Below are 14,122 nucleotides of genomic sequence, written 5' to 3' on the forward strand. Positions count from 1 at the left end.
GAAGATATCTGGTAAAACAGGGTCAGATGAAAGGGAGGAGGTCCTCCCCTAGCAGTGGACTTGGAAAGGGGCAGGGAAGAGATGAGGGAGGGAGGGTGGGATTGGGAGGGAATGAGGGAGGGGGTTACAAAGTTAATAAACTGTAACTAATATTAAAAAAAATAAAAATTTAATTAAAAAATTCCAAGACAGGGTTTCTCTGTGTAATAGCACTGGTTGTCCTAGAACTTGCTATGTAGATCAGGCTGGCCTCAAACTCATAGCACTCCATCTGCCTCTGCCTCCCGACTGCTGGGATTAAAGGTGTGTGCCATCACCACTGGGCTACAAAACATTTTTGGTGATCAATGAAAATAAAAATCCAGCTAACAGCTTCTGTTAGTGTGGGGGCTTTCTCTCCTTAGTGGTTTTTAAAAAGCCCTATTTGTATGTCTGTGTAGGGTATGTGCGTTTGAGTGCCAGTGCTCACAGAGGCAGGAGGCATCATGTCCACCTGCAGCTAAAGTTACAGGTAGGTTGTGAGCTGCCTGACATGGGTTCTTGGAACAGAACTCAGGTCCTCTGCAAGACCAGTAACTCTTAACTGTTGTGCTATTTCCCTAGTCTATATGCTGCTTTCACTTTTGTCTGTTTTCTTTTTTTAATTAATTATTTTTTATTTTTTTTAAAATATTAGTTACAGGTTATTTACTTTGTATCCCAGCTGTATCCTGTTCCCTTATTCCCTCCCAATCTCACACTCCCTCCATCATCTTCCCCCTACCCCTTTCCAAGTCCACTGATAGGGGAAGATCTCCTCTCCTTTCATCTGACCCTAGCTTATCAGGTATCTTCAGGCCTGGCTGCAAAGTCCTTCTCTGTGGCTTAGCAGGGCTGCTCCTCCCTAGGGTGTGGGGAGGGAGGTCAAAGAGCCAGCCTTTGAGTTCAAGTCAGAAATAGTCCCTGTTTGTTTTCAAGACAGTGTTTCTAGGTGTATTGTAACCTTGGCAGCCCTGAAGCTCACTCTGTTAGACCAGGCTGACCTTGAACTCACAGAGACCCACGTGATCTGCCTCCCAAATGCTGGGATTAAAGGCATGTGCCACCACTGCCCAACTTAACTTTTGTTTTGAAAACAGGGTCTTGCTATGTTGCTCAGCCTGGACTCAAACTACTGGTCTCAAATGCTCTATCTCAGACTACTCAGCAGGACGGTTTATGGTCATAGTCAGTGTCTGTATATTTTTTTGGTTTGGGTCCTTGGGATTGAATCCAGGGTCCCACACATTCTAGGCAAGGGCTCAAGCATTGATTTATATACCCAAACTCTCACAACAATTCTGGGGACCCAAATCATCAGACAAAGAAGATCTAACAACCTACCTTAAAAAATCTAAAGTATGGCTGGGCAGTGGTGGCACATACTTTTAATCCCATCACTCAGGAGGCAGGGGCAGGCAGATCTGTATAAGTTCAAGGCCAGCCTATAGAGTTCCAGGACAGGCAAGGCTATACAGAGAAACCCTGTCTCAAAAATTGAAAAAAAAAAAAAAAAAAAAAAGTACGTAGCCAGACAGATACAGTGGCACAGCCTGTAATACTAAAACCTAGAAGACAAAGATGGGTTAAAAGTTAAAAGCCTGCCTGATTTTATAGCAAATTTCAGGGCAGCCAGAGCTACACAGAGAGACTCTGTCTCAAAATTCTAAAATATTAAATAAAGTGTGGAAACTGGGGGACCCTCAGTCAGTAATATGTTTGCCTTGAAAGCATGAGAACATGAGTTCAATTCCCAGAAACCATGTTAAAAAGGGCCAGGTGGGATGTTGGGAGAGATGGCTCAGAGGTTAAGAGCAGTGGCTGTTTTTCCGAAGGTCCTGAGTTCAATTCCCAGTAGCCACATGGTGGCTCATAACTTTCTTATTTTGAGGTCTGGTGCCCCCTTCTGGTGTGCAGGCATACATACAGGCAGAATGCTGTGTGGATAATAAATCCTTTTTAACATTAACGTATTTATGCACTTATTTATTGTGTGGGCATATGTATATAAGGACACACAGCAGGCTGGGAAATGGCAGTACATGCAAAGAGGTCAGAGGAGAGTGTTTAGAAGTTGGAATCCTGTAGATTTCACAATTTCAACTTGGGTCATTATGTTTAGCTACAAGGACCTTTACACAATCCTGCTGATACAGGAACTGGATGCTTGAATTTCTTCCTTTCTTAACACTTATTAGCAAAAAGGTTCAGTGAAGTAAAACAGTACAGTAAGATATTACAGGATTTTTACCTTATTGAGGTACCATTCACACAAGAAAACTCATTTTAAATTATCTGGCTCATCATTGACACTATTTTTGTAGCCATCACTGCTCTAAATCAGAAAAAACACTGGATTATGTGAGACCATTTCTTTAAAAAGAACTTGCAGGTTGTGAAGGCACACCCCTGTCATTGCTCTGGAGACAGTGGGACCTGGGAGAAGGAAGCTGGTAAAGTAAGTGGATCAAAGTCTCAAACAATAGCCAACTTCATTCAGAGGCCCAGACAGTTTATGCTCCACAGGTTAAGAAGGGTTACACGAAAGAACTCATGAATTCAACCTGTTGACCTTGATTTTTTTTTTTAAACAAACCTACTTTATTTCGGGTTATTAAACGCGTCTACCTCCCTTCCAACCCCCTTCCCCCAACACAGGGGAGGAGGGTAAGAAGGTTAGTGGGGAGAGGGGCCAGAGCTCTCTCTGCTACTTCCCGCTTGGTAGGGTCATAGGATTCTTTTGGGGCCAATACCACTATCGGTCGTCCAGAAATCCAGAAGTTCAGGTGACCAGCAAATCAGCAAACAGCAAATGCAGCAGCAGGAGGAACCTGCAGCAAGCAGTCCTCCTCCAAGCCACTGTGCCTTCTTCCTCTGGGCTGTCATACCCCTCAAAGTCCTCAGAATAAACGATTTCTACCTGGCAAAGACCATTCTTCCCACAAGACACTTATCAGGTGTGGAAAAACTAAAATCCCCAACTTGGAATTTTAACAAAAACAACTTTACTTATCATAAACCAAAACATTCACATACTATTACAAGACATGGCAGACTTGGAAAACATGTTTTTTTTTTTCCATAGAGAAGCATGAAAACACATCCCCAAAACAATTCCATGTTTTGAAGAAACTGAGGTTCAAAGAATCTTGTCTTGTTTTCTTGCAGTGTTTTCACAAGTACTCAGGATTCTATTCACATGAAAGAATTCTAAGACCATGTTCCAACAATGCAGACAATTAATTTCATTAAAAAAAGTAACTGGCCAATGGGAGTTTTTTTTTTATTTTATTTTATTTATTTTTTTTTATTATTTTTTTCTTTTTAGTTACATTTTGTTAACTCTGTGTCCCAGCTGTATCCCGCTCCTTCATTCCCTCCCCAACCGCACACTCCCTCCCCGGTCTCCTCCCTGCCCCTTTCCAAGTCCACTGATAGGGGAGGACCTCCTCCCCTTTCATCTGACCCTGTTTTATCAGGTATCTTCAGGACTGGCTGCAATGTCCTCCTCTGTGGCCTAACAGACTGCTCCTCCCCTGGGGGGTGGGGGTGGTCAAACAGCCTGCCCTTGAGATCCTGTTAGAAATAGTCCGTGTTCCCCTTACTTTGGAAAACTACTTGGTTACTGAGCTACCACGGGCCACATCCGAGCAGAAGTTCTAGGTTATATCCATAGATGGTCCTTGGTTGAGTGTCAGTCTCAGAAAAGACCCTGTGCCCAGATATGTTTGGTCCTTGTAGAGCTCCTATCCTTTCCATATCATACTAACTTCCCTTCTTTCATATGATTCCCTGCCTGATTTATCTAAGCCCACTGGTATTTCTAAAGACTGATATTTAACAGTTTTGTATTGAAAAGATTGCTTTTATCCTGTCCATATTCATCCTGATGATAATGTGTATTTTACCTTTTCTGTTGCCTCACTCAATCATAAAGAACCTCATCTCTTATATCAAAAGACCTAAGTTCAATTCCCAGCAACCACATGGTGGCTCATAACCATCTATACTGAGGTCTGGTGCCTTCTCCTCACCTCCGGGCACACATGCAGGAAGAATGCTGTGTGGATAATAAAGAAAAAAGACAAGGATGGTGGTGTGTACTTGTAATTGCAGCAATTGAAAGGCAGAGACAAGCAGATTCCCTGGGCTGGCTGGTTAGCTAGGCCAGCCTAATAATCACTGGACTCCAGGCAAAGGGGAGCCCTTCTCTCAAAGGAGATAGGCAGCTTTTCTGGAGACCAAAGACTTGTCTTTTGGCTTCTACACCCAGGCACACACATGAACTCCCACACACACAAGCACTCTAAAGCACAGATTATATTTGGTAGGTAAAAATACAATAAGATGAATTATTAGAATGAAAGACAGGAAAAATCTTGGGACTTGAACTGAAACTGAGTTATCCTTGATTTTTCCTTTTTCTTATATGCTTTCACTTTGAAGATTTGCTAATTTACATGAGTTTCCCATCTATAACGTGTGTATACATTTATATACATTTATATCTTATAAATGTCTTTAACTTACTTTTTTAATCCTTTGGGGGTTTAAGTAACATAAATCCATTAACTTATACCTATTTATCAAAGAAGGTTTTGGGGTTCTACTGTTGATGTTTTATTTTTTAATTATTTTTCTTCGGAAAAACATTTTTATTTGTGATAAACTTTTACCTTCATGCTCTTCGGTTTATGTATTTTAGTGCTGGAGATTAAACCTAGAGCATATTTCTTTTGTTGCTGTTCTTTTTCTTAAATATTATTTATTTATTTATTTATTACGTATAAAATGTTCTATCTGCACATACACTTCCACGCCAGAAAACACTGGATCTTATTATAGATGGCTGTGAGCCACCATGTGGTTGCTGGGAATTGAACTCAGGACCTCTGGAAGAGCAGGCAGTACTCCCAACCTCTGAGCCATCTCTCCAGCCCTGTTGTTGTTCTTTTGAGACAGGTTTCTTTGTGCAGGCCTAGCTGTCCTGAAACTAGCTCTGTAGACCAGGCTCGCCTCAAAGTCACAGAGATCCACCAGGTAGGATTAAAGGCATGCACTACCAACTAGAGCCTATTTCAATTTGACATGGACTAATCTATTCTCTATTTATATTTTGTAAATTTTGTTCAGTATTCCAAACATTCATCAATCCAAAAGTAATGCTGAGTGTCTAGAGATGAAATCGAGTGAAACACATACACACCAATTACTGAACCAAAATGAACACATTTCCAGGATAAATATTCAGACCTGGCACTGTGCGCCATATTCCTGATGAAAAGCTATTTGGAGAAGGGGTGGTTGTACTGTGACATGATGGTGGCATTGAGACTGAGCCAACTGGCCTATGGTCCAGTGGCACACGAATGCCTCAGCAAAGCATTTTGTAGCTCTGCAGACGCACACAGCTTCTAGGGTCCACTTTGGGAGTGACTTCTCTCCCACTTGTAGTTCCTTTTATTCCTCTTCTTCCTTCTCTAAGTAATGCATTGCTTTAAAACATTTCACAAGGGCTGAAGCTGGAGAGATGCTCAGTGCTTCAGAGTACTGCTTGCTCTTCTAGAGGACCTGGGTTCAATTTCCAGCACTCACACGGAGGCTCACAACTGCTTACAAGAACTCCAGTTCCGGGACACCTGACACCCTCTTCTGGTCTCCGTAGGCCTTTCATTCAAGTGGTACACAGACATCCAAAGCAGGTAAAACACATACACAGATGTAATTTTCTAACTTCCATAAGGGGCTAGAGAGATGACCCAGCTGTTAAAAGCATATACTGCTCTGCAGAAGCTCTGAGTTTGGTTGGAAGCACTCGCCTCAGGCAGCTCACAACCACCTGTCACGATGCTTCTAGCCTCTGTGGGCAACTACCTCGACATGCCAACTCCTCTGAGCTAAATCAACAGCCCTTGAAAGGGACTTTTACACTGTTTCGTTTATGTCCCCCTTCCTCTCGACATATACGTAATTAAGAAGTAAATGAAGGGCCTTGAAACGGGGCCCAGCAGTGAAGAGAATGTACTGCTCTTGCAGAAGACCTAAGTTTGCTTCCTAGAATGCATATCAGGTGGCTCATAACCACCTGTGACTTTCATTCTAGTGATATCTGTTAAATTATGATCAATATTTAATATTGATTTATATTTTAATAAAGCAGCAGTTACTCCCTAACCAGCTACACACCCAAATAATTGCACAGAAAGACTAGGATTTATTTAATTAGCCTAGAGCAGAATGCTGCACGATAATTACTCCATTTTTAAACCTCCAAGCTAATATAGCTTCCTCTCATTCAGATTTCCCACATTATACTTGATTTTTGATCATATTCTAGGCCTGATTAATTTCTCCTGATGCTTCCCAGTCCTCTCCTCATGGATCCATTCTCCACTTCCTATCTTTTCTCCTCCCTTCACTGGACCAGGTTGTCCCACCCCATTCTCTGTATTGCTTAGCATTGGCTGGTTGCCTTTTATTGGCAACAGAGAAAAAAAAATGGTTGCATGTTTACATAAACTGGAAACAGGAGATGCTTAGAATAAACGTCACAATGCAATGTGATTGAAACAAGATAGTTGGGTAGAAAAACAGCTTTTGAATGAACAAGGGTAAACTGTACACAGTCCAAAATAACATTATGCCAACAGATTTCAAATGGCTCTGGCTTCTGAAGGAACTTGCACACATGTGTACATACATCCACACAGATGCACATAGTAAAAATAAATCTTTACACAATAAAAATAAGGTTGGGTACGGTGGCACACAGCTTTAACCCTATCACTAGGAAGGAAAAGGCAGCTAGATGTCCGTGAGTTCAAGGTCAGCATGGCCTTTGGATCAAGTCCCAGGATAGTAAAAATTAGTGTAAAAATCCCCTTTTAAGGACTGGTGAGTTGGCTCGTGGAGTAAAGGAGCTTGCCACTGAACATTATAATCTGAGTTTAATCACAGAGTCACATATGGTAGAAGGAGACAACCAACTTCCATAGCTGCCCATCCTCTGACCTCTAAATACTCATGTGTACACACGCACAAAAAGAAACTATAACTCTGCTTGCTTCAAAAATATTTTAAAAACTCCCCAAAGGAGTTGCTAGGCAACTGCTCTACCTTGATATCCCTGAGCTACATCCCCAGCCTGAAAGTACTCATAACATGGAGCTGGGAGATGTACAGTGGGTTAAAGTAGTTGCTATGCAAGCCTATAGACTTTTGTTCTATCCCTGGAGTCTATGGTGAAAGGACAGAACTGACTTCTCAAAAGTTGTTCTCTGGCCTCCATGTGTGCACAACAGTACACATGCATTCACTCATATGTGTGTGTGCATACATGTAATAATAAAAATTTATGTCAATGCAACTAGCATATGTTATATAAATTATTTATCGATGCAAATGTTAGTTGACTTAAATAATTCAGGACAGCTACAATATTTTATTCATTCTTCCCTACCAATATGCACTATCAAGAAGATTACAAAACAGTAGTATTGCCAGGCATGGTAAGTGCACACCTGTAGAGACAGAGGTTAAGACCACTGGCTGCTCTTCCAGAGGACCTGAGTTAAGTTCCTAGCAACCACATGGTAGCTCACAACCATCTATAATGAGATCTGGTACCCTCTTCTGGTATGCAGGCATATATGCAGACAGAACACTGTGTACATAATAAATACTGTCTGTTATTATGTTCCACCAGAGTAATGCATTTTACTATTATCAAACACATTGTACAAACCTGTTGGTTCTTCTGAAATGAAAAATAGTTATTTAATTTCAAAGTGGAGATAAAAGCTCATACTTGCAAACTACACACTGTCTGTGGAGTTGGAGAGCAGTAAACATGACAATAACAGAGTAATTTCTTGGTGGAGCTTTAACAAGGCGCCGGAACTTGTCTCCATTCATTCTTATTACAGGTCTTTTGTTGGTCCATTCCATCAGCTGACTAACCTTCTCAGATAACACCATCTACAAAAGACAAAATGAGAATTTTGTGAATATAGTCAACTTGGCATTTAAGGTCAGTTTAGCAGTTTTGATTATAATTGCAGCTACCCGGTTAGTTAAAATAAGAGGATCTCCTGAGCCCAACAGCCCAACATCAGCTTGGGCAACACAGTAAGATTCCCAATCCCAAATATCAAAAACAAACAAACAAACAAACAAAACCATAAAGAGGTATTGTGGCATATGCCCATTATCTGAGCACTCAGGAGATGGAGACGAGTTCGTAAGTTCAAGGCCAGTCTAGGATTCCTACCAAAACAATATGTAAAACAACAACAAAAACAGCTGGGCATGGTAGTACATGTCTTTATTTGTAGCACCTGGGAGAAGAGACAGTAGATTGCTGAGTCCAGGCCAGTCTGGTCTACATATAGAGTCCTAGGGCAAGCAAGGTTACATAGTGAGAGATCTTGTTTCAAAAAAAGTGTTGGTGTGGGGAACAGCAGTGGCAGCAGTAGCAACAGCAACAAAAATACAGTAAAACCAAAAAGTTACTTTAGAACTGACACCTTGAGTTTGATCCAAGGAATCTCTGTTAGAAGGAGAGAATCAATGATAACTCGTTCTCTGACCTCCACATACGTGCTGTAGCGTATGCATACTTGTACACACGAAATAAACAAATATATGTTAAGAAGTTACTTTAGCAAAGCAACTTTCTTAAATCACGCAGAAGTACAAAGAATAGACTACAAATCCCAAGGGTTCACAATATCCTGTGACTCTAGTTCCAAGGAAGCCAAAATGCTCTCTGGATTCTTTGGGCACATGTATGCACATGTCTGCACACACATGTAGTGCATAAACTCATGGAGGTACAGAAACCTATAAATAAAAGTAAATTTATTGATCTTGCAGAAAGAAAATATAAATGCTAGAAAAATTTGGAAAGCCGGGTAGTGGTGGCACATACCTTTAATCCCAGCATTTGGGAGGCAGAAGCAGGTGGATGTCTGTGAGTTCCAGGCCAGCCTGATCTACAGAGTGAATTCCAGGCCAGCCCAGCTACATAGAGAAATCCTGTCTTCAAAAACAATACAAAACAAAACAATTATTCAAACAAACAAACAAAAAAACTTGGGAGCTGGGCCCGATGATGGTACTTTTTCATGCAGCTCAGACTGGCCAAAAACTCAAAATCCTCCTGAATCAGTAGTATGATTACATGTGTAAGCCATCACAACTGACTCAAGTTTTTTCTTTTTTTCCCCAAGACAGGGTTTCCCCGTGTAGCCCTGGCTGTCCTGGACTCACTTTGTAGACCAGGATGGCCTCAAACCCACAGAGATCCACCTGCCTCTGCTACCCAAGCCATGCACCACTGCACCCAGCTAGAAGGTTTTTTCCTTTATTTTTATTTTATGTGTATGGGTGTTTTGCTTGAATAGGTCTGCATCATGTGTATGCAGCACTCAGGACAGTGGTGGTAAATACCCTTAATCTCAGCACTCAGGAAACATAGGCAGGTAAATTTCTGTGGCTTGGCCTACAAATTGAGTTCAAGCACAGCCAAGGCTACATAGAGAAACCCTGTCTCGAAAAACCAACCAACCAACCAACAACAACAAAAAAGCCCTTAAAAATAAAAATTTTAAAAATCCTAAAATTTAGTATTTTATAACATTTAGGCTGAGGGTGGTGGTACTGGAGGAAGAGAATCAAGAGTTCAACGTCTGCCGCACTTATGTAGAGTTTCAAACCAAACTAGTTTACATGAGACACCATCTTAAAAACATCAAAACAGTTAGGCAGTGGTAGCACACACCTTTAACCCAAGTACTTGGGTGGCAAAAGCAAGTGGATCTCTGTGAGTTCCTGGCCAGCCTGGTCTATAGGGCTACACAGAGAAACTGTTTTGAAAAACTAAAACAAACAAACAAACAAACCAAAAACCAACCAACCAACCAAAAAACCCCAAAACCAAAAATAAAAGCAAATACCTCATGTGGTGACTCCCAACCATAAGATTATTTCATTGCTATTTGTCTGTAATTTTGCTAGTTATAATTTTTAATGTAAATATCTTATATGACAACCCCAAAGGGGTCAGAACCCATGGCCAAGAACCCCTGCTCTATATACACTAAAGTTTGAGACTCACATTTCTACATCCTCATTTTTTTTGTTGTTTGGTAGAATAGGGTCTCAGGTGTAATAGGGTCTGGCCCAGGATGAAGTATGTAGTTGAGGCTGGCATTGAACTGGTGGAACTTCTGCCTCCATCTCCAAATTGCTGGGATTATAAGTGGAGAGCACCATGCTTCATTAAAATAAACACATTCTAATTCTTATGAGTAAGGATGAAGTGTTACACAAATTTCCATGTATGATACAAATTTAAATAAGCTTTAAATATTTCCAGTTCTTATAACCTGCTTAAACTCTATGGCCCCTCTGTTGAGACTTACTTTAGTTATTAGCATAATTCTGGCTCCTCTGTTAACACCTGCTGTAGCCTTTAGCATATCAGAAGCCATTTTGATCAAGTCTCCATTTTAATCATAAGGTGAAATTAAGTGCAAGTGCTAAGGCCTACATGCCTGAGACCAGGACACAATTCAATAGTTCAGTGTTTGCTGCTTAAAATAAAACAATAGGTTGAATGTTCTGCTTGAATTAAAGATAAATATATGTTCTGTTAGAGGTAAGATTGCTACATCTTGCCATGTTCCTTACTCCCAGAAAGCTGGAAAGCCCCCAAGAACTCTATTACCCTAAATCCCAGCCAATCAGCTTAAAGTGCTTTGTCTAGCTATCTACATACAAGAAAACACACTTGGAACAAAATCCATTATGTTTAGTCAGTCAGAATGATATCATGCTGCCCCCTCACTTCCTACAACTGGTTACTTGGCTAAAGTTTTTCATATTAAAACATCCCTGCCTTTGAAACAGACCGGTGTCAGAGTTTGGCTCTCAAATCCAGATTATGGCCCTGATTGGTCAGTCTTTGTTTAATTTTCAATAAACTTCCATCAGTCTGTGTCAGTTGTTCAAGTGATCAGTGTGTGGCTATTCCTGAACCCATAGTATAGTTTACAGAAAAAAATGCAATTGTTTATAAGAAACCACACATTTATCTTCCCAGAATAGTTGAAAGATGTGATAATCTAGATAAATGAAATAATACTTTTTTTAGAAACCAATTCTTGGTGATCCAAGATGGTGGTGTTGGGAGGACACTGTCTGATGAGCAGGACAGCAGTGAATGCACAGTGATCAACAGACTGAACTCTGGGCCCAAAAACACCAGCAATTGTGCTTTGCAGCTGAGAGGAAACCTCATGGTGTGGGAAGAAATCAGGCCCATTCTCAGGTCACCCAGCTAAACCCCATAAGAGTTCCCAGGTCCACCAGGTGCTCAGTGGCCAGCCCAGAGCCACACACCTGCCTGCTCTGATCACTGTCCCAGACCAAACTGTGGGCCCCCAAACACCAGAGACTGGGATTTCCAGTCGAGATTTCCTTCCTCATGGTGAAGGAAGCAATCTGGACCAACCTCAGGTCACCCAGACAATCCTTGGAAAAGGTTCTGGGATATGGCAGGCACTCAGCCACCAGCCAGAGACCTGCCTGCAGGCCTGACTCACTGTTCCAGACAGAAGTGTGGGCCCCAGGGCACCAGAGAGGCAGTTTCCTTCCTATTGGGAGGAAACCCCACGGTGAGGGAAACATCAGGTCTGACCTCAGGGCACTCAGCTGCCCTCACCCCCAAAAAAGTTCTCAGGAAAATTTCCTGAGTTCCTGCAGGTGCCCAGTGACCAGCAGGGAGCCACTCGCTTACGCCTGTGTAGTCTGCTCACCATCCCAGACTGAACTGTGAACCTCAAACACCACAGACTGGGTCTCAATGTTGGGAGGAAACCCCACGGCGGATGAAACATCAGGTCCGAACTCAGGTTACTGCAGGCTCTGGCTCTAGCCTCCTGCCGCACCCATGAGTGCTACACTCACCTGCCACTGATTACCACTTGGGTACTGGGGCACAGAGCTCCAACCTCAGACCTACAGAAGCCTGGGATCCACAGTATCAGCCTCAGACACTGTACCAAGGTGCAACCAGTATTCCTAGCTAAACTGACCAACTGCGGGGCTCCCTGGTTCTTCAAGAGGGCTGCGCACAGAAAACAGTGTAAGAGTAGCAACAGCAGCTCTCTAAATTCAGAGCAAGAAACTCAGCAGCAGGGTAGCTGTCTCCAAGACTTCCCCTGGTGATAGGACAGCCTACCCCACATACACTACTAATGACCACAGTTACCACACAGGTCCATAGGCCGGAGGTGAGCTGTAGCAATTCTTGAGAAGCACTGCCATTCAGGTGCCCATACCCAAAAAGCTGAGGAGACCTCCATCAGGAACAACCATCTTCCTGCCAAGGGGATTCTCCACACGCCAGGATTCCAGCAGGCATCAGAAACTAAGAGAAAACACCTGAGACAGACAGATGGGGAGAGACCAGAATAAAAGGACAACCAACAAAAGGCAAAGCAATATGGCATCCCCAGAACCCAGTTATCCAGGGGCAAGTAGACCTGGACACCCTATCATAAGGGAAATTCAAGAAGATTACCTCATCTAAGCTTATGAAGAGGATAATGGAGGAAACAAAAAATGTATAAAGAAATATAGGAAGATGCAGCCAAACAGTTTGTGGCTTTCAGAGAGAAAATAATTAAATGACTGCAAGAAACAAAAGAAACAAAGGAATGTTCAAACAAACAGGTGAGGAATTGAAGGAAAAACAGGAAAATACAGTCAGACAAGTGAAGGAAATCAACAAAATGGTTCAATATCTAAAGATATCATGCAGACCATAAGAGAACACAGATGTCAGCCCAGGCTACTATACTCAGCAAAACTCTCAATCACACAGATGGAGAAAATAAGATATTCAATGACAAAACAAATTTAAACAATACCTACCCATAAATACAGCCTTACAGAAGACACTAGAAGGAAAAATACAACCCAAGAAAATTAACTACTTTCAGGTAAACACAGGAAACAAATACTCTCACTACAGCAAAACTGTAAGTAGCCAAGCACACAAACACACTATTACAACCAACATAAAAATAAAAAGCTCTAGCAGCCACTGGACATTAATCTCTCTCAACATCAATGGACTCAACTCTCCAATAAAAAGACACAGACTAACAGAATGGATGTGTAAACAAGACCCAACAATCTGTATACAAGAAACACATCTAAATCACAAAGATAGACATTACCTGAGAGTATAGGGCTGGAAGATGGTTTTCCAAGCAAATGGACCCAAGAAGCAATCAGGAGTAGCCATTCTAATATCTAATAAGACAGACTTTCAACCAAAATTAATCAGAAGAGATGGGGAAGGTCACTTAATACTCATCAAAGGAAAATTCCACTAAGAAGACATCACAATTCTGAATATCAATTCTCCAAATACAAGGGCACCCACATTTGTAAAGGAAACATTAATAAAACTTAAACCACACATAAATCCACACACATTAACAGTGGGAGACTTCAACACCCCACTCTAATCAAAGGATAGGTCAACAAAACAAAAATTAAACAAAGAACAGTCTAACAGAGGTCATAAATCAAATGGACCTAACAGACATCTCTAGAACCTTTCACCAAACACAAAAAAAATTTACCTTCTTCTCAGCACCTCATGGAACCTTCTCCAAAATAGACCATATAGTTGGTCACAAAGCAAGCCTCAACAGATACAAGAAGACTGAAATAATCCCTTGTATCCTATCTGATCACCATAGATTAAAGCTGGACCTCAAAAACAACGGGAATAGCAAAAAGCCTACACACACATGGAAACTGAACAACTTGCTACTAAATGACAGCTGGGTCAGGGAAAAAAATAAAGAAATTAAAGTCTTCCTAGAATTCAATGAAAATGAAGGCACAACATACCCAAAATTATGGGACACAATGAAAGCAGTGCTAAGAGGAAAGTTCATAGCACTAAGTGACTTCAAGAAAAAATTCAAAACATTTCAGTCAAGCAACTTAATGGCTTACCTGAAAGCCTCAGGGGAAAAAAAAGAAACAGACACACCCAAGAGGAGTAGATGGCTGGAAATCA

General features: G+C 41.5%; 1 protein-coding gene across 2 annotated transcripts in view; it reads right to left on the minus strand.

The window, feature by feature from the left end:
• Magt1 (magnesium transporter 1) overlaps positions 1-14,122 on the minus strand; it is a 50,388-nt gene that overhangs the window by 16,668 nt on the left and 19,598 nt on the right. The window contains exons 1-2 of one of the 2 annotated variants that reach the window (XM_055592657.1): positions 12,363-12,433; positions 7,826-7,995 (exon numbers count right to left, since the gene is read on the minus strand). In XM_055592657.1, the coding sequence (XP_055448632.1) occupies positions 7,826-7,995; positions 12,363-12,386 (194 nt within the window). In that variant the 5' untranslated portion in view covers positions 12,387-12,433. Of the gene's footprint in view, positions 1-7,825; positions 7,996-12,362; positions 12,434-14,122 lie in introns of those variants that run through there. The other variant, XM_055592650.1, reaches the window with a different exon arrangement.

Source organism: Psammomys obesus, unplaced genomic scaffold (genome assembly GCF_907164565.1).
Source record: "Psammomys obesus unplaced genomic scaffold, mPsaObe1.curated_primary_1811, whole genome shotgun sequence".
In the NCBI taxonomy this organism is placed as follows: Eukaryota; Metazoa; Chordata; class Mammalia; order Rodentia; family Muridae; genus Psammomys; species Psammomys obesus.